The following is a 21,942-nucleotide window of genomic DNA, read 5'->3' on the forward strand; positions in this document are numbered from 1 at the left end:
AATAAAATACCAGAAGTCACCAATGTATCATCACTCAGGAAAATAAAAAACTTCATACACCGCACGCTTCTGGCAAACGAGTGGGAATAAGAAGAACAAACGATGTGATGAGAGTTTCTTCCAATGACATTTCGCTAACTATTGTATAAAACGAACTAAGATATTGTGTTCTTTGTGTTGATTTTTTTTTTTGTCTCTTTTTGTTTCAAAACATTTCACTACATATGATGGAATGGAGGGTCGTGCTGTACACACAATATTTTTCCTGCTGAATTATGTCATTGCTTACGTTATTGCTTGTGCAGGAACAACAATTAAAAATTAGCCGAGTGATGGAGGATAACGGAAAGGGAGGAATAGAGAAAAGCGAAAGAAAACATCTACTATGCCTTGCTGAGAGAAACTACAGTGATCTGCATAAAAGCATCGATGCTATCGCGGACTTCGGGTTATCGGTACATAAAGAAAACGTGTCTCTGTGAATAATTTTTTTTATCCTTCTACTGTACCATTTTTTTCCTATTGTTTCCTTTGTTTGATGCACATTACTGTGTCATTCAGGCCAAAGCACGGTACTGTCCCGCTCAAAAGCATCATTGCTTTGGCGGGCTGATGAAATACTCAGGTTGTATATTTTGTGTTCTAAGAATAAATGAAGTTCTAAGAATGAAACAAGTTTTGTGTTCATAAAGAATGAATGAAAGAATTAATTAATTTCATGATCTGATATTGGCAGTCTTAAGCATAAATTATTATATAAAAGTGCTCTGTCATGCAAGAAACACAATAGGAAAAGAAAAGAGGCCCATGTTTAAGGAAACTGCACTTTTACCATGTGTTCTACTGTAAATGGCACATTGTTAGGGCCATCTAAAGATATCAGTGATAGTTCATCAGGCTTGAGGAGCTACAATAACTTGTTTACGGTAAGTTCAATGAAGCTAGTTTTTTTACGCGAGAAAATTTTATTTAAACTTTTGGTCACTGCTCCAACCTCTGTCATTGATCTGCAGTACATCTTCCCTGCAATACATGCCTCAGCCTGGAGAGCAATTGATATGCTTATGGCAGTTTATCCTATACGAAAGCTCTGCAGAAAACTTCTGAACATGTGTCTTTCATCGCACTGCCACGTAGTTCTTCCTATTGCATTTTCTAATTAGGTGCTGCACACTTGAAGTAGAAGTTTATCCTGTATAAGTGCATTTCTTCAAAAGAATGGACCCTTACCAGCGGTGCAGCAGAATCTTACTTCATCGCAGCAGCGTTGGTTTAAGCCGCATGGCTGCCCTAAAGTAGCCAATGAGGGCACGTTATTACAACCAGGTTTTAAGAGTAATAAAAAGAACTTGTGCAGCAGTCACAGCAGCTCTGCACTTCATGTCCGTGCTGTGTCCAGGCCCTGCCTCCAACTATGGTCTCCGCATGTTGGTGCCTCATGTGAGTGACAGCGCAACCCACTGGATTTGTTACACTAATAAATACTGTCTCTAATAACAGCTCGTTCCCACTGGCTACAATGCAGCAGCAACTGCTCCAGAAAAAATATACTATAGTGCTCCGTAGCAAACTAAAGCCTTCAGTTCGTCGTTGGCAAATGCCAATTCGTGCCAAATTTGCCCCTGCCACTATCCTTCACCACAAGCTGCTTTACGAATGGCCAAGCCCTGTGCATAAACTATACTACAGTAGAAAGATGCACTGTCTTGCAACTGCATGCAGGGGCTAAGCTTGCACTCGCGTTGAGCAAGAAGCCAGCGTTGTACGTAAGTTATTCATCAATTCCTTTACTATGGTGATCGAAGATAGAATAACTGTGTAGGACACCTCACTTGAAGTGCTGCAAAGAGCCTAATAACTTTGCAGGAAATCAACTTGCATGAATTTCAACTTGGGCAGTTTAATCAGACATTTTCCATGACTTTACTCGCTAAAATAAAAAAATTCTCCGACGATTCCATGACTTTTCTGGGTGCTCATAATTTCCCCGACCTTTCCAGGTTGGTAGTCTGTGGGGAGTGTGCAAACCGATTTCTTCCCACGTACTCATGTCGGCCCAATCGCACATCGCGGACACGCCGAGAGCAGGTGGGCAGGCTTGGAAAAGGTACACTGCTCCTTCTCCCAGTTTTCTTGCCACTCTCACAATATGGGCGTCCCTTTTCCCAGATTTGCAAGAAAGGTATTCAACATGTGAGGAGAACAGTCATCACGTGAAGGTAATAACATATAAAAGAGCATCCATGGAGGAGACGCTCTCTCTCTCTGGCGCCTCAACTTTGGACCTGACCAATTACCTAACGTGAACCTGATGCGTGATAGTTGGGCAACGAGGTCACCCACAGGTTGCAGCAGGTAGACCCGTGAGTGACCTCGATAGGCTTGTCTCACGTCACGAGACAAGCCTATTTATGACATTTTTGGAATGAACCTTCTCTCCGCAAGTGTTGCTTACTGCTCACAGCAATACATATTTCTAGAGCTTACGCCGCTGGTTGCCTTATTTGTCCAAACCCAAGGTAGCTACGACTGCCCGTGCTACGGGTTGGGGAGTACTACGGAACGACTGTTTGTGGCTAGATCTGCAGTTTGCCTTCCGCCCTGGACACACACAACGCGAGCCCGAACAAGTCTCACCTGTCGTGTTTCCGACAGCAAGTCTAGGTGAATGGACGTGCTGGCCAGCGACGAGTCCACTCGAGAGTGGTCCTCGTTCGAGTGCCTCAACATGGACAGGTCCGCCGGTAGGCTTGTGTGGCCAGAAGAGCTGTGGCCTGATGGACTGTGGCCTGATGGACTGTGGCCTGATGGACTGTGGCCTGATGGACTGTGGCCTGATGGACTGTGGCCAGATGGACTGTGGCCTGATGGACTGTGGCCTGATGGACTGTGGCCTGATGGACTGTGGCCAGATGGACTGTGGCCAGAAGGATTGTGCCCTGATGGACTGTGGCCAGAAGTACTGTGGCCAGAAGTACTGTGGCCAGAAGGACTGTGGCCAGAAGGACTGTGGCCTGATGGACTGTGGCCTGATGGACTGTGGCCTGATGGACTGTGGCCTGATGGACTGTGGCCAGAATGACTGCGGCCAGGACTGTGCCCGTCCGCACCTGCAGGGTGATCAGGCAGCCGAGCAGCGGTGACAAGGGTATGAGCGGGAGCACACAACCCTGCAATCGGTTTTGCTTATATTTAAAGACAACTTTAGATCAATTTGGAGTTCGTGGGCTCTGGGTGTCTCGTTGCCACTTTCTGACCAATTTTGTCAAAATAAGTCGATTTGAGGCCTTCTAGTGTACATAGGAGAAAAAAAATGTCAAAGCTTGGAAAGAAAAAGAAGCACCAAGTAGTGTTGGTGCTCATTTGAACTGCGCAGGGCTAAAACCATTACCAGAAAAGTGGCTTTACTTAACGAAAAATATGGGCCAATCCCAGAGATAGTGCAGTCTAGAAATGTGGGCCAATCCCAAAGATAGTGCAGTCTAAACAACAAACCACATGGTACACTAATGCGCCCCAGAAGACTGTCTGTCTTCGGTGTAAACCGCTGCTGACTCGCCTTTTAGAGTGCAGCTCTTAGGCACTCGTTCCTGCGTTGAGCGTCGGCGTCCCTTGGCATAATCGAGCGAACAAGCACAGCCAAGGAGGAAAGAGCAAACACGGAGCACAGCTGGAGATTAAAGACAGCGAGCAAAGGGAACATGAGAAGGAAAGCAGAAGGGGGAGTATGGAGAAAGGGTGAGGAGGAAAGCAGAGTGCCGCATGAGATATGTCTACGGCGGCGACCAGGCATGCGGCGAGCGCGTCCAAACAAGGCGCTGGCATGGGCTTCAGAGCCACTGCACATGCACTACTTCGCCTGCGCTGCCGCTGCTAGAGAATGCGCTCCACGCGAGCCACACGTTTCCTTGATCACGCTTTCTTTCTGAACAATGATAATGATGCAATCGGTGGAAATGCTTCGTCTGCCGCTGCTGCTAAACAAAGTACCCGAGCAGGGGCTCAGCGCCGTCGCCAAGAGGACTCTGTCATTCAGAATCAAATTCTTTGCGACAATATATTGTGAATTCAAAGCACCTATACAGCTGCACTCAAAATTGACGTTAGGGGATATCGTAATTGTTGGTGAATGTTTTCAATTCAAATTCAACTCAAATTTTCTTCCCGTGTTTCATACCTGAGAAATGCTGAGAGTAAGGCAAGAAGCTTTGTCAATTTGACAGCTTGACAGGATCACCATGCCCTTACAGACAGTCAATGGCAACATGACAGTGGTAGCTAACAGCAGTTAAATATTTAACTGACATTCATACTAATATTGACAGTAACATACAAACAGATGCAATATTTTTTAATTATGCAAGAACGTTTGAAAAATTATCTCATCAGCGCCTATTACTGAAACTAAAATGGCTCAAGCAATTTTTAATTAAGGGGGGACCCTGCGGTTTAAATTTTTTTTTGATCGATTTTGATGAAAGTTGCAGAGTTTATGTATCTCAATGTGCTCATTTTAATTATGCATTCAGTTTTCTTGCAGAGTAAATCACTTTATAGAAAGTGAGGAAATTCACCTTTTTTGTATAATTTGCTTGGAGGTGAGCTATTTACTAAACTATACATGGCATAATAAAAATTAACATATGAAAATGATGTAGAACTAACAAAGAGTGCAAATTCGCAAAAACGGTGTTCTAATCCAATTTTACATCAAATGAGAACATTGCAAACTTCATAGACTGAAATCCATCTTACCACTAAACAAGAAACATTAAAAAAATTTTTCTAATGAATGCAACAAAGTCATTTGGTAATTTTGCACTCTATACAGCCTTACCTTTCTGAAAAAGAAAAAAATTACAGTGATAGCACAAGTAGAAGCAGAGATATTGCACCTCCAATACGGCGTCATCATCAAAATTGTGGTTTTGAGAAAACAACAAAAAACATTTCAGAACTGATTTATTGAAAAAAAGCTAGAGAAAACTGCACCAATAGCCATCAGTAGGCACCAGGTGAATAGTCTGGGTGCATCGTGTCTTTGTGTTTTTCACGCCTTTTTTCAGTTCACGCAAAGCTGCATGCCTCTTCGTAGAGATGAGGCTGCGCCGCAAGTCCTTTTCTGCTGCTCTGTCAGAGCCAGTTTTTGGCGAATTCATGTTTAGTTCCCCTAGGATCGCTGCTGCTGAATGCTGGTTGCCAGTGTTGAACCACAAGACTGCCTCAGCAACTGCAGCTTCCACAGCAAACAGTGACGAATGCTTTTCTTTGGCAACCAAGCTCCAGATCACAGAGTGAAAACTCTCATTGGAGTTCTGAGTTTTCCCTCGTTGGCACCTTTCCAGCGGGCTTCTATTCGAGAGGCGCTTGTAGACAGGCAGTAGTGCTTCAGCTACTTCCTTGGGCAAGTTGTACCCGTGTTTTGGCACAGGTTCTCCTTTGGCTGTAGCAGCATTGTGCCGGCATCACGACTGCTCACCATTTGGGCAGAGGCTGTGGTTGGGGCACTTGTCTGTGGATGCGACGTGATGGTAAGTTGCCATCACAGCTCGCTGCATGGCATCCACATCGCCTTCATGCGATTTAAAAGCACGGCCGTAATACAGGCTCAGTTTCTTTATCAGGTCAGCTGTCAACCTGCCTTTTCCTCCAAGACTTCGCCCATCTTCAGTCTTGTGATTTTTCACCAAGTTCCGAAGTGCAGTACCCATTCTTTTCTGGACATGGTTGACGCAGTCCTCCTTTTGCACTTCAACAAAGCCATATGTCCTGGCTTGCTTTATGGCCTCAAAAGTACGACTGTCACCGTCGCACAAGATGGTTGTGTAGCGGAGATTGTGTTTCTGCAGGGATCTCTGAAACAAAATGAGGCCTGCCTCCACCTCCATCTGCCCAGACTTGCTTTCCGAATTTTTTTGGCATTGGTGCCTTTCTTTCCAGGCTTCACAGCCCTCGGTGCCGGGCTTTGGGGCAACTTCACAGCCCAAACAAAAGTTTTACAAGACTTGGTAGTCTAACACATACCCAGTGAAAAGTTCAACCACTGCACCAACTCCTATGTGTGACGAATGTCCCCGTGTCATCCACGCACCATCGTAGCATATGGCGATGTTTTTCTTGTGCCCAAAGCACAAATCATCATAAATTTTCACCGCTTCTCGCGCGCACTCTTTCATTGCGATCTCAGCCGCTTGAGTGGCAGCAGGCTTCAGCGTTTTTTTCAAGTGCTGCTGAAATGTTTTTTTATGCATTCCCCGACGGGACAAACCCATAGCCGAAAATATATCATTCATGGCCGTTTGGCCGTTGCCAGTCGACAACATAGCACGCATTGCGAGTATGTTTACTTCAAAGGGATTGCACGTTTTCGGGCCCTCAATTCTCGGCGAGCTCCATCCTGACGCGACTTCACCGCAGACCTCGCAAACCACAGTCAGTTTTGTTGCAAGACCGTAATCTTGATCGCTCTGCACTAACTTCGCAGAACCACCGCAAGTATTGCACGAGAGAACGCTGATAAGATTGTTCACTGCGGCAAGTTCGACGATGATGTACGGTGCAGCGGGCTCCGTGACCGAGGCTGTTGCACTATCGGTGGTCGGATCTTCAAACCGCCGAATCTTTCGCTCCGTGGCCGGCGTCGATGCTATCTTGTCGAGCGTAGCTTGCTCGCGCGCTCTTATCTCATTCACTTACTCTTCAGTTACGACAGGCGTGTCAATTCTTACGCGAGTGGAACCGGCATGTGGAGATGCGTGATCCAGCAGAGCAGTTGAGGCGTCGACGTTCGGCGGCGGTACGACGTTCGGCGGCGGCACGATTTCAGCAGCGAGCTGCTGGGTATCCTGCGCTGACGGAATCGTTTTCGGAATTTTCTTACTTCTTGCGCGTTTCCGCCCGTAACGATTCACAGAACGAAACTTAGTCGGACCTCCAGGCATATCTAACGTCGCACTTGCGAGGCTTGAGAGACCACGACAAAATGGCGGCTGTTTTCGTCGTTGACTCGCGCGTGGTTCTTGGAGCCAATCACCACTCGCCATCATGGTCACGTGTTGAAACTGGCCAATAGTGGCATGCGCGGCGCATTTCTTTTGCTGCTGTTTTCTTCGTGACCGCTCAGCCGGCAATGTTGCCGACCGACGAATAAACAAAGCCAGAAACGTCAGCTTTCGAACGATACCAAAATGGCACTGGCAGGGCGCGTAGTTATCGAGTTATGCGCGATGAAAATCGGGTGCAATTACTCCCCAATTTAAAGGGAAACGCTTGCACACTCGCATCTTTAGGTCACGTTAACGGAAGAAATATGCACTATTTTGTAACCAGATTTCAGAGATAGGTGCGGAAACGCGTCAGGAGCGCGGAAATGAAGAAATAAAAAATTCGAATTTTGGGCCGATTTACGGTCCCAAAGACCCGGGTCCTCCCTTAACCGCTCGCAGTATGTCTCAGTTAACAACCACACTTCTTACATTGCATCCTTCAGATCAGACGTGCCACAGGGGTCCGTCCTTGGCCCCCTTCTTTTACATTAACGACCTACCCCTGCACGTGTTTTTGCCAATGACTGTATGTTTGCCAATGACTGTGTTATTTGCCAGGCAGTCGATAACATCACTGACCAAACAGCTCTTCAATTTGACCACCTTAACTGCGTAAAAGAATGGTGTGATAATTCGCTGGTGACACTCAACTCTAATAAACACAAACTTGTTTTGTTTACCTATTACCATAGCCCACTTCACTTTCCTTGTCGAATTAATAACGTCTCTGCAGAATTAGTCATCATCATCATCATCAGCCTATATTTATGTCCACTGCAGGACGAAGGCCTCTCCCTGCGATCTCCAATTACCCCTGTCTTGCGCTAGCGTATTCCAACTTGCGCCTGCGAATTTCCTAACCTCATCATCCCACCTGACTTTCACCTCCTGACATCCCACCTGACATGTGGTGGCGTGGAGTAGAGGTAGAACACCCGACTTCAAATCTGAAGGTCGTAAGTTCGAATCCTGCTCCATTCCACTACATTTTCAGGCATGGAGTGGTGCCTGACACCGGCAAAGAAAAAAAATACATATTGCCGAGAGCTAGTGGGGCTATACTAGTTCAGGTGCAACCAAACTAGGCAGGCCCACCAAGCTTTATCAAAGTCACTCCCTCACCAGAACAGGAATTGGCCTCCCTGGTGCAGTATTCGGCCACTACCTCCCTCATGACTCCGACAATTAACCCATGGCCCTCAGTTCCCAGTGGCTGCGGAGCACCTGACCAAGGCGGCGGTCAGACCTGCTACGCGGCAGAGGGTGCTAAGAATCTCTGGGTCAAGGCAGGCCGCCAATGGAAACTGAACCTGGCAACGTTCAACACGCGCAGAATTAGTAAAATCTTACAAATAATTAGGTGTCACAGTGGCTAATGACCTACCCTGGAACGCACATGTTACTAATGTCATTTCATTGGAATTTCTAAAACGTCACCTTTGTTTCGCCCCATTGCATGGAACAAAAGCATGGAGCAATACTATTAGCCTATAAATAAATCACTAGTAACAATGAAACTTGAATACACATTATCCATCTGGGATCCGCATCAAGCACATCTCGCCAAAGACCTTGAGGTAGTTCAACATCGCGCCATCAGGTATATACATTCCTCATACTCTTATGACGTCAGCATATCATACTTGAAAAAAAAAAGAATCTTCATCGCTTCTATCCTTTTGTCGCCGCATTGCCACCCTCTCCTTATTCCACAGGTTCTACTATTCAACACTTAATCACCCCCCGTAAACTGTCCCTCCATCATTCCAGTCGCAACAAATCAGCCATCTCCTGCAGGCAGCACAACCACACTCACGCACAAATACATTTTCAGCCTCAAGACTGGAATGCCCTACCTCATCAAGTCACCTGCTCGTCACAATATGTTCAAGATCAAACATCTTTTTATTTAACGAATTGAAACTCTTGTAACACTTGTTTGTATATGTTGTATACCCACCCCGTATGTAATGCCCCTATTGCAGGATGCTTAAAGGGACACTAAAGAGAAACCGGAAGTTGAGCTTAAATGGTAGATTATCTTTTCACGATCACAGCCATACCATTCTTACTGCAAACAGATGTTTAATAAGCGAGAAAATAGCGAAAAACTGAAGGATAGGTGCTGACGCCCCTTCGAAATTCCCGCACTACACGTTCGTGACGTCGGAGATTACAAACGCAGGCCGGTCGCAATTGGTCGAGAGCGATTTATCGCTGTTAATAAAACGCAAAATGAAATACACCTTAAACGTACATAAACAGCATTTGCCAACTTTTTAAGCCGTTTCAAGCGAGGAAGTACAAGTTTAGCACAAAATTAAATAAGAAAAAATGGCATGGCGATACATGCGGCCGTGATAGTTTCGTAGTTTCGTTTTTGGTCAATGCATTGTTGCACGCGCCTGTTCCGCTCTACGGTGTTTGGTTGCGTGTTGCGTGGCTCGAAAAACGTTGACTTCGCGGGAAACAGCCAGAAAATGCCTCGTGTGTGTAGTGTTGAGGGCTGTATAAATGGCCCAAGGCGCTTGATCAGGGGCAGCGGCAGTGTTGACTCGATTGTGTCCTTTCATGTGGCGTCGCTCGGAGAGCCCCGGCTCCCCGGCGTTCGTAATGGCTCAGTGCTCTGCCGATGATAAAACGGCAAAAGAGCCAGAGAAACCGATGGTGTGCTCTCTGCATTTCTCGCCCTCGGATTATGTGTATAATATTGCCCTCGGAAAGTATCTTGGCGTGCCCCAGAGGCCAGTCCTTTCTCGAGCAGCTGTTCCCTCAATGCGGCCTTCATCAAACCTCCTACCAGTGCCCCTGCAGCAGCAAACTGGCGGCTCGGCGAGTGCTGAATGTCATTAAATAAAGCCACGAAATAACCATACCGAGTACGTGCACAACTTTCTACGCTTGTTCTGTCGGGAACATCGTCGCCTGGCAGACCGGACGCTTCGCCTCCCATCGACGAAAACGAAGCTCTGCATTCCGCCGGCGCGGCCGGCGGCTCACCGCCATCGCATGCGGAAACACCTACCGCTCGAGCACAGAGGATCATTTCGCGCTCCGTTTCACTGAATATTGCTGAAATGCAGTCCTGCTTTCCTGGCGAGCTCTTCGTTGCAAGGTTCAGCGGCAGCTACGGTATCCATCGCGGCAAACGCAAACGCAGCGACCATGCATGCAGCCATGATGCATCCAGCGCCTCGGCCGTTTACGCAAGCGGTGACGTATCATGGCGCATTCTGATTCGCTGAGAGCAATGCAATCTGTGACGACACTGCTTCAGTGCCAAATCTAGGGTGAGAGAAATTGAGGAAGAGATATTTGGTCTTTGTTTACGAATTTCTCCGCTAATAACTCATATTTTTGCACCCAACAAAAACGGCATGCATTCCTGAAGGTCCCTCTTTTATTCCAGCTGAACTTCCTGTTTCTCTTTAGTGTCCCTTTAAGGAAATAAAATGAAATGAAGTAAAAAGGAATGAAGCAAAGCACGAAACTTCGATGCTAACGAAAACGCAAAAAATCCCCATTTAGAAGATACAAAATTGAGCATGCAAAGAATATACATTGTGAAGTACAAAAAAAAAAAAAAAAAAAATAGAACACAGACTCAACTGCAGTTGACATGTACAAAATGAGAAGCAAGCTTGGTTTTTACGGTGATTATGTATTCTATAAGTGTTCTGCAGCGAGCGGTTAATGCCCTTGCAACGTGTGGGTCTGTCTATATGTACTACATACATAATACAGTACACATACATATGGACACATATACAGTGGCACTGGCTATGTCTAGAAATCCGTAGGCGCCTAAGCCGGAGTAGGACCACACTCAAGTGGACCTACACACTAATAAAAGTGGGATGACAAGCCTAGAATAAGGACGCCCAGCTATTGATGTAAAGCAGCTTTTTAAGAGCTGCAGTGATGTTGTGGTTAATAACGCAGTTCTATGCATTTTCTTTCAAGACATAAACCTTTTAATTTAATTTGGGCATAAGTCATGTACGATCGCTATCCAAACCGCAGTTTCCTTTTACTGGCTGCTTCACAAAAGAGGTCAGATACCAGACCACAACAGAGACTGGGTTGACCCGGACAAGAATGCGTTCCCGGTGCAATCTCGGGGGTCACGCACAAGCCTGCAAGAGTCGCGCCATGCTGTGCGGCTACCCCGGCGGTGAAAAAGATCAATGCATTCACTTCTCCATCTCTCTCTCTCTCAATGGTGCACTGCAAATCAAGCCACACCTGAGCCTGGCCTCAGAATCCTCCCCGGAGCAATCTCGGGGGCCGTGCTCACTTTTTCCTCTCCCTGCTGCTCGACCGCAACGAGCCAAGTGAAAAGCGGACGCGAAAGACCATCGCAATGGAAGAGACGGAACTCTCTAAAGGCTGTTGCGTCGGGTGCTAAGTCGCGTGTTGCACATGCTGGCGATTCTTTTGTTGTTTTATTTAAATTTCATCACATGCGTGGCCATACAGAAGTTCTGCAGGCCACAAAGCCATCTTCTTACTTCCACGTTTACAACTGTGCACTCCATTGGGCATATATTGCATAAAATGGCAATAATGGATATAACAAAGTACTTTCCACTCCCCCTTCAACTTCGTTATAACGAGGTTCGAGTGTGTTACAGTTAATGTGCTTTGTACTGTTTCCTGACACTGCTTCTGTTCTACAACTTGTAATCAGTTCTCGCTCTTTTTATGATAAGCTGTCCACATGTGTAGCTCATCACAAAGCAACACCCCCTTCCAACATGGACTCAGTTTTGTGATGAATGACTCAACAGTTGTTATTTGCTGTGTGCTACGATGCTGAACAGAATGAAAAGATGTTGAGTAGAAATTATGCAGCATGGGATGCATAAATTTTCTAGACGGCCTTTCTCAAATGCACGCGCGCACATGCACACACATCTTTCCCAAAGTAAGTAGCAAAAATTGAAACTAACCCCATCTACAACCCTGGTTGCTCTCCATTTTCGGTAGCATTAAAGGGGCCCTGACACCAAATTTTCAAGCTTGAATTATACACTGCAAGTTAAACCATACATATCCCACAACTAGCTGGCAAAACTTGAGACCATTTGATGTGCCAGAACACCTACATTCAAGTTTTTTTTTATGCCACAGTTGAACCATGCAGCAGTCTGGCAAAACAAAGTGTGTTCTGTATGGTCAATCTGCACAGTTTTCACGTGGGATCGTTTTCGTATGTGTGTCTGGCAGTAGGTCCCAAAAGTTTTTGCAGGCATTAAAAAAAATTGAAATTCTGGGGTTTTATGTGCCAAAATCACAGCGTCTCTAGTTCATGCTGCGTTCATTACGCAAGTGGAAGAATTGTAGGCTCGCACTTGAAGCACAGTTGGGTGCCAGAATGTATGGAGCAAGGAGAGTCTCGTAAAGAGTACATGTGATTTAGAAATGTTTCAGAGCAGATGACACAGTTTGGCAGTTCAAGTTCAACTTGGGAGTTCAAAGGTTAACACAATGTAACTGCCATTTTAAGAATGATTACTTTTACTGAGGAGCTTCCTTTGGGTACAGAAACTAGAGGCATCCACTCACTGGGAGGCGATATTGAACCTGCTGTCTGCGCTTCGAGTGGCGTGTCGTCGTCTGCCCAAGACTCCTCTCCCAATACCATGGAAACAGCCCCTTCCCGCAATATTGCAAAGGTACTCCGGTTGTCCCTGGTGTAGTCCTGTGCAAGAGTCTGGCACAGAGTCTGCAACTTCAGCTCCTGGGCAGCAAGCATGTCGTCTTCTGACATGCGTTGATTGAGAGATCTGCAACATAGGGAGGCGAAACAAGCGTTTATTAAAGAAACGCTTCAGGTGTGGAAACGTCAAGTGCGGCTAACATGACAGATATATGTATGAACTGATATGAGCTCATGGTACTAACAGAACCGTGCACGCAAAATGAGGACAACAAAAGACAAGAGATGGAAAAGTATCTTGTGTTCACTGGACATCCGTTCTCTGTGTTAGCATCCTGCAAAAAATCTGCCATGTTAATGAAACCAGCACTTGAACACATTCGATCTCTTAGGGAGACCAAAGAAAAGTGACCCAGTCATAGAGTTGATTTAAACACAGCACTCTAGTCACGTCAATTATGCAATGTAACAAACAAATTCTGATACCATTCACCGCTTTCCTTTTTTTTTTAGTTTTCGTGTGTTTCATACATCATATACAGTATGACTGCACACTTACTAGTGCTCATAGATGCATGTTGCCGTAGTTTTAATGCAGGGGTGTTTCATACCTACACTCCAGCATGCAACACTGAGATCATTTCGATTATCAGTGTTTTCCTTTTCGGGTTTTTCATTAGCAGCTCGTTACGGCAGCCTCACGCACAGGCTTGCACGACCATGTGCGATCACAAGACACGAGCATTAAATGCGCGGAATGATAACATTTTGTGATGACGGAACTTGCATAGCTGCCACAGCGTTGCACGCCTAGTATGAAATGGGGTATCGGTTTTACTCACTTGATCCCGCACAGCTTTAAAGAAAGGGCGTACACACAGATACACATCTGAATCATAACCTTTTCTTAATATGGTACACACGAAGTACTATGAGTGACCCTTCAACATTTTTATCAATAACAACTTCACACACTGTTAACAGCTCTTCTTTGGTTTAAAATGAAGTACAGCATTGTGAACACAAAAGTGTTCTGCTGAAGGGTAAAAAGAATGGATCCCGCTCTTCCCCAGCATTGAATTCTGCTGAGGCAGTAACTGTTGCTTGTTGCAATGAAAGAGGCGAGAATGCACTCCTTTTGCTTCTCGTACACTACAACATATGTGGCTCCCGTGAATGCTACCTGTGTCTATCTTTGATCTGCCATGAACCTGAAAGGGAGGAAACGAAGGGCCCAATTTTTGTTAGTCACAACTGTACGAAGCCAACAGAAAATCATGTTTTTTTTTTTTTAAATTAAAATGAAGATGAGTTGTGGGTGGGTTCAGCTCCCATTGGCAGCAAGTTTTTTCGTCCACTTTCACTTCTCTTTGCTCAGTGGTGAAGCAGCCAGCCAGTTGACCTTTTGGTGCAAGTCCTGGCGCAGGCATAAGTCTGATTTGGCGAAGCGACAAGCACTTTTAGCAGTGTTCAACATATATTTATATGCCAGATATGGTCTCAATCTTAAATGAATTAGTCAATAAATATAGCGGAGCTGGCTTTATGCACATCAATGAGGTATTCTGGCAAAAAAAAGAGAGAAAAACTAGCTTTATCATTTTTAATAAATTAACTTTCCCTATGCACATATTATGGTCAGACTTGTACACATCACAGAAAAAGTAACCGATTACAATTACAATTACTTTTCAAATATGTATTTGGTTACAGCTACCAATTACTACCCCACAAAAGTAATTGAGCAATTACTAAAAAGCAATTGATTCACCGTTAACTTTCTTGCCTATTTTATTAACACTGCAAAGATGCAGTAAATAGCATGAGCTACGCCGGGCTCTTTCAATGCGTCCTCTACAGCCCTTCACACAATGGTTGATCTTCACTAAGAACTGTTTTTCAAAATTTTCTTCAATAACATTCCCTCGTTTTCTCACGAAGACATGTGGAGCGACACTGGAAATCACTCAATAGGCGCGCTGGAAAGGAGGGCTCTGTTGTAACGAGCGAACACCTTGCTCGCAAGATCGTGGTTACCCAATACTTCGATGCTCAAATATGAGTCCTGTATGAATAGAAGCACTTCACTGTACCTCAGCCTAGGGGAAGGCGCTCCCTATAGGGGCAGTGAGAAACTGAGAAATGGCCTAGAGACGATTCCCTGGCATCAACATCCGAAGTGGCCATCGCTATATATATATATATATATATATAGAACCGCATTTGAAGTTGTCAGCCAACATCTGGTGGAAATCCTACCAGTGCCCTTTACTCAGCTATTTAGCCAAACGACTACAGTTGTAACAGGTGCCAGACGTTCCAGACGCGATGCGACACACGTTCACATTCCTTGAAGAGCTGGGAAAATCTGTAATGTAGTTTAATATAAAGCTGCATGTTATTTAGCACTGAAGCACTGTTCCATGTTTCATAATCACAAAAGAAGGTGGATGTAAGTGCCGGATAGCAAGTGTTTTTTATTGTGTTTTCTTTCTTTTTTTTATTGTTAACAGAACTTTTTTAAATCCATCCATGGAATTTACCACAATTTAACTTCTTGAGCTCTCAGAAGCAGACATTATTTGTTTAAAAGAATATTTGACTAATTATTCAATGGCTAATTATAACTAATTATTTTATGGCACACATTGCAATTTCTTAATTGTAGCTTAACTTTTTAACTCTTCGGTGCAGATATATGCGCAATATATTATGGAACTGCCTCACCTGCCAAGGTTTATCAATTGCTACAATTCGCACTGCCATCTACAATCTAGATCCCCGGAAATGTGGCGCTGCTGCCGCCATATTGAAACAGCAAATGAATCTATCAGCCTCGCACATAAGGCGGGGGACGACTTCGAAGCTAGGGATTCTGGGAAAAAACCCTCGCCTTATATTCGAATAAATACAGTATTAAAGCGGCACTAAGGAAGATTTATTATGAAAGTTGTATTAAAGGTCTTGCGCCTAACATGAAGGTATCACTACAGTACAGTAATTTCTTTTTTTTTTCGGCAAAAGCAAGCTCTTCTATACTCCTGAACCAGTTTTAGCCATATGTGAAGTACTCTCCCCTGATGGCAGTTGTAAACGTAACTCGAGATGGTGACCTCTATGGAAGTGATGACCATGTCACTAATTGCATTGTGATTCACTACTAGTCCTTTGAAAGGATTAATGCCAAGTAAAATTCCTGAAGACAAGAAGTTTAATGGAGACACCCCAGAAGAGAGAACTGAAAAGAGCACAGGCTTTATGCACATCAATGAGGTATTCTGGCAAAAAAAAAGAGAAAAACTAGCTTTATCATTTTTAATAAATTCACTTTCCCTATGCACATATTATGGTCAGACTTGTACACATCACAGAAAAAGTAACCGATTACAATTACAATTACTTTTCAAATATGTATTTGGTTACAGCTACCAATTACTACCCCACAAAAGTAATTACTACCCCACAAAAGTAATACTACCCCACATGAATAACTTCATGTTAATGAACAGCTTGAAATGAAATTCAAGCTGTTCGTTAACATGAAGTTATTCATTATCATGCTACTTGAGATAGCTGGTGTCACAACTTGCTTATTTGTACATTTTTCAAAGCATCATGGGTATATGGCACGAAACGTTTATTTTCTGTGAAAATTTTATTAAACACAACTTCATTGAATTTCAATGCAGTCCACGAAAATGTGAGGCCATCAACCAGTCACACATGTACAGTGGAATCTCGATGATACGAATCTCACGGGGTCACGAAAAATATTCGTATTAGCCGAAATTCGTATCATCGAAACACAATTAAAACTAGCTAAATTAAGGGGGGACGCGGGGATCAGATCGAAAATCGCGAGAAAAATCGATTTTTGAAAACCACGCGTTTATCTGCAACGCCTAATCTACGCTGCATCAAAATGTTTTGGCTGAAAACGCACTGAAAGTGCTCGAAAAAGTTTAACTCGTCAGTGCGCAGGGGAGAAAACAGCTTTAAATCACGCAAAATCACCGCAGTTCACGGAGCCATATCTCGTATTTCCCGCCACCGAGCGCCGCCATCTTGGTATCGTTCGAAAGCTCAAAGTTTTGCCGTTCCGCTTCTAAATTCGTCCGTCGTTGCCAACTTGTAACAAACGCACAAACACCAAAGAAGCGCGGGTCTGCGATAGGTAGTCACACGGGCCCTCTGATAAAAGCGGGCCTCCGATTGGCTGCCGTGCTGAAAGGCGTCTCTCCATTGGTTGCTGCTGTGGCAGGGGCAAGATGGCAACCACAGTTGTCTGCTTCATAAACCACGCCGGCATCTTCACTTGACACACCGAATTCGGATTACTGAGAACTCCCAGGTTAGTGATGAATCGTCGCTTGTTGGCGAATAAACTTTGGACGAAGCACGCCTTCGGAATACGGAAGCGCTCCTACGGCAAGAAAAATACCGCGATTAGCGGGAGAAGCGGAGGAGCACCCGACTGAACGAGCGCAACCTTGCACCGTGGATTACGTGCCGCGCTATCTTGCACCGTGACTCTAGCAGCGAAACCCACAATCGCCCCGTGCCATCGGCACCGATAACGCAGCCGACGGAAGACGCGCCAACGGAGGCTCCCGCGCCTCGGCGTACGGCCGCGCGAATCAGCTGAGATCGTATCTTGGTAGACATAGCTCGCTGCGACTAGGCAAAATGCCGCAAAAAAGAATGCGGCCCGAAGCACGGCAGCCACTCCGCCCGATGGCACGCGGAAAAGGAGGAAAAGCACAAAAGCAACAAAAGTGCCACCGCTTCGAACTCTTCACGCCCATTCGCGGCCTCAGCGCTGTCGGGCGTCGTTTCCGCGCCTCCGCACCAAAAGAGAAAGGGAGAAAGCGCGTGACTGCGCGCTGTTCTCTTTCGCGACCGTCGGTGGGGCGGCATTTATTCGTATCAACCGACGCGGGTCGAAAATCGATTCGTAACAACCGTTTTCTAGCACGTTGCAAAGTAATGGGGCTCGGCCGGGACAACAGAAAAATTCGTATCATCCGGAAATTCGTATTAGCCGTGATCGTATCATCGAGGTTCCACTGTAGCTATTCGTCACAGCAAACAAAGCCACACTTTTCAGTTTGTGTCCTATAAACTGGGGCTCTAAAATGTGGCAGAATAGTGAAGTACAGCGAGTTATACAATGTGGCCTACAACATACATCTAGGTTAAAATTTCGCCCTTTGTCAAAAGCAAAAAAAAAGCATTCAAAATGGTGCTATCAAGCTAGCAAAAAGTATTGCAAAGCGCTATTGCACCTCATCTCAAGATTGAGACGAAACAAATTACTTCTAGCTACTAAAGAAATAAATTGTGACAGAATGCAAAAACTAATACACAAATATTGACCATTGAAAAATGGTACATAGTGGTCAACACGGTAATCGATTATACCAAGAGGTGCGATCAATCAACATTTACCATGCAAGCACAAAACACAAAGAGCCTATGCCTGAAACTAACCTGTAGCACTTTATTATGGTACCACTCAGAGTCCTGTACTACCGACACTTCAGACCCCAATAAATAACTTTCACTCTTATTTAATTAATGTAGGGACATCACACAATAACTCATGGAAGCCATTAAAAAAAGCACTACTCACTTTAGGTGTTCACAGCCAGAACTTGCAGATGACTCATCCAATGAGCTTCCACTATTTTCTAAAGAGCCACTCAGCTCAGCAGAAGAATTTGCTTGGTCATCACGATGTCCATCCGCATCTTCATACTGTTCTTCATCCTCCTCAACGTCACCTGAAGAGTTGAGAGTAAGTGCCAGAACATCATGTTCTGCACCAAACGACGATTGGATGCTGCTAATAGAGGAACAGATAGAGCGTCTGTTGGAGCTCGGTGATACTGGCGCAAAACTAGCATCTCCTCGGTCCCAGTCACTAAAAAAAGTCTTGCCAAACATTGGCAAGGTACGAGCAGTCGCAGCATTGTCTTTGGTAAAAAATCCAGGTAACGAAGCAGACGAAAGTTCAGCCCATTTGTCATCGAGAGCATCAGTAAACACGTCATCTGCTACAGTCTCCTCTGCTGAATCATCCCCGGGTACATTAGGTATGTTGTGCAAAGTATTGTCGACAGCACCGTCTTTCACAGATGCATAATCTTTGGTTACAGCTACCACATCAAGTGCAGAGGAAGTCCAAGGCACGACACGTCCAGTCACTTTGGACGAGTTGTCGAAAGGAACGTTGAAACTGCTGTCGGGTGTCTTATGGGTGGGAAGACGATTCGTCTTGGCAAAACTTTTCAGAGTGTCCCTGAAGACACGAGAAATCCAGTGCGCATTGACACTGTCACACTTGCCCAGGAATGTTGACGCTTGTTCAATTCTGTCAGGTGACGCAGGCACTTGTAAAGCTGTGGGCTTCACAATTATAGGGGATACTCTAGTGTCTTCGGTGTTTTCATCTACATGAGCACGAATGTCCGGATCATTGCGACAAGAAGCAAGGTCGTGTTGCTCTCCCGCTGACTCACATACAGAGTTCTTCTGAGGTTTGATGACATCACCTAATCGGTGACTACTTTCGTCAGCAGCGTCATCTGTCACCTGTGAGATAACACTTGAACTGTCCACTTTATGATCAGCTTTGATGAAGGTTTTTGAAATATTGAGGCCTTCTTTTTTGCGAGTTCGTTCTCCCGCCCTTGTGGCATACGTATGTCTCTCACTGCTGCGAGGTTTCAAATAGAATGAATCCTTAGTCGGGGAGTTGCATGGCTGAACAATCTTGGCATCGGTTCCATTCGCACAGTCACGACCATCTCGATGCAGTCCTCTCAGCAGTAGCTGGGCCAGGGATGGACTCTCAACAACAAACGACCGTGATCGGCACAGTGAGGGCACTGACACTTTGGTTGGGAAGCATTCTTGTCTGATTGGCGATGAAAGGGGTGCTGTCACTGCCATTGTAGTTAGTGTTGCGGCTGACGCCCCTTGTGTTGTCACTGGCATTTTAGGCGGCGGTATCATTGGTGTTGTGGCTGACGTTTGTGTTGCCACTGCTGTCATCATTGGAGTCTTAGGTGGCGTTGTCATTGGCACCGTTTCTAGTGTCGCAGCTGATGGTGATGTCACTTGTGTTGTCGCTGTCATCACTGGTTCTTTAGGTCGCGTTGTCAGTGGCATCGTTGTCGGTGTTGTTACCGTTGTCACCTGTTTTGCTGCCAGTGTCATCTCCTTTGTCATGTCCGACAGTGTCATTGGCATTATCACTGGCATCATTGTAGGTACTGCCTGTAGGTACTGCTTCGGTGTAGTTGCAGTCGAAGGCATCGCTGGTGTCGTCTCTGTCAATGTTACGGGCACCTCCGCTGGCCCAACCTGGGTACCGGGCACTAAATCCTTTTCTGGGGACAGCCTGGTCTCGTCCTCTTGATGACCTGCATAACAGAGAAGATGGATTAATTGGGTGCAGGGCTGTGCAGGGCTGTAAATATGGTTCAGAAACTGCAAATGCATTAAGCTGAATGGGAGGTTAGGCACGCACAATACAGGAAACCTGAGCCTTGCTACCTTACTGTGTCCTGTGTGCCTCACAGTTTTGCCAAAACTTTGGCTGCTATAAAATGCAGAGGCCAGTGCAAAGCAAAACTTAAAAGCAGGCTATAGTTGGTATTCCGCAACTCCTAGTAAACTTGAAGGGAACAGGAAAAAAAAAAAAAGCCTAACCTTGCACTCGGCCGCGCAATGCTTGAAACAGCGAAGCTGGGCGATCGTAGCCCAGCATTTTCCGGAGGTGCGCGCGAACTTTTCATTTTATTACTCATGAAGAAGATAATTTCCTAACGTGCGTCTCGGACTTACAGCCTACACTGCACGTTGCATAGCGCAGCTTGCAACAACCGACACCGCGTTCCAATGCCGACGCCGCGTTTCTGGAGACCCTCTCTGTGAATGCATCTCTCTCTCGCTCTCACAGGGCGCAAAACCTCTTCACCTCGCAGAGCACGAGCGTACGAACGTGCCAGCTGTGGATGAAGACGACGACGCTCGAACGCAATCATGTGGTTCGCATAAATGTATGTTCTGCAAGCGTGGCTGTATAGGCTAGTGGTTACGACGCTCACTTTGTGACCGGGAGTATGCGGGTTCGAATCCCGCTCGGCAAGAAAGTTTATTTCATGTTCTTTCTTGGTAGTTTCTTGATACGCGCCACAAATTACGGCTGGCTTAAACAGCTTCGCTGTTAAAACAGTGATGACAGGACAGACAATGCTATGTAAAGCACAGGATTAGGGAAATCGTGTTGCGGCAGCTAGAGTGGACACAAGAGTAACACAAGGTGCTCAGAGCCATCGCTTCTTGCCACAGCACCTCAGGTGCAACTTGTTTCATACGTCACACCTTAGTCGTGGTAAAGAATCAAATACAACCAACACTGCAAGTTCAACACTTCATTCAACACTAACACTTTATTGGGTAAACTGGCATGCAGAAAAGCAAGCAATAGTTAAAGCACAACAATAGCGGCAAGCACTGTCAATGACTGTCGACATTTAAACTCACAAGTCAAGCCCGTCTGCTATATTTGCACATGCATCACCATACACTCCAGAGTAATGTTGGTGCTTACGTACATTCGAGAATGCACAAGAGTTGGTCATGCAAGCAAGCTAATTAGACAACAATCTTTCTCTACAGAATTGGTGGGGATATTCAACAAACTTCGGATGCAACAGGTGTGTTTTGAATTTAGCGATAAGTTGAACACGGTGATAATCTGGTAAAAAATTATGACTGGCAAAAAACTGCACAGGTATATGCCCATGCAGGCAATTCATACATCAAAGACAGCACAGCTGCACACGCAAGTCTTTTCACCATCCGGAAGTCCTAGGGGTCTGTCCTGCACCTACCAGAAATGTGCCTAAGACTTTGTAAACGCTTCCCTATAACCGGTGCAATTCCTTCGCTACACCTGAGCCTTTTCAAATGCTTCGCTATAGCCAAGCTTGGTGCTTCTATAGTCGGCCTTATATAAGGTGCCTCTTCCGGTATTGTGCGCTGTCTCTGCCAAGGTTGGCATCTGTCTGCGCATTCCAACGGCCTTGCTCAGCTGCGCCACTGGCTGTTCTTAGCGATGATTCCTCATCGAGGTTGGCGTCTGGCCATGCGTTCTCGTCGACGTCCTCATCGTACTTCAGAGTCCCTTCGCTGGATGTTTTTCTGGCTGCTCGTTTATTGACA

The 21,942-nt window shown here is 45.5% G+C and overlaps 1 protein-coding gene across 5 annotated transcripts in view; it reads right to left on the reverse strand.

Moving 5' to 3' along the window:
* LOC119453834 (uncharacterized) overlaps positions 1-21,942 on the reverse strand; it is an 80,857-nt gene that overhangs the window by 38,950 nt on the left and 19,965 nt on the right. For 4 of the 5 annotated variants that reach the window (XM_049666859.1, XM_049666856.1, XM_049666858.1 and 1 more), the window contains exons 6-8: positions 18,341-20,135; positions 12,615-12,835; positions 2,638-3,170 (exon numbers count right to left, since the gene is read on the reverse strand). In XM_049666859.1, coding sequence (XP_049522816.1) covers positions 2,638-3,170; positions 12,615-12,835; positions 18,341-20,135 — 2,549 coding nt within the window. The remainder of the gene's footprint in view (positions 1-2,637; positions 3,171-12,614; positions 12,836-18,340; positions 20,136-21,942) is intronic. The other variant, XM_049666860.1, reaches the window with a different exon arrangement.

Source organism: Dermacentor silvarum, chromosome 5 (genome assembly GCF_013339745.2).
Source record: "Dermacentor silvarum isolate Dsil-2018 chromosome 5, BIME_Dsil_1.4, whole genome shotgun sequence".
NCBI lineage: Eukaryota > Metazoa > Arthropoda > Arachnida > Ixodida > Ixodidae > Dermacentor > Dermacentor silvarum.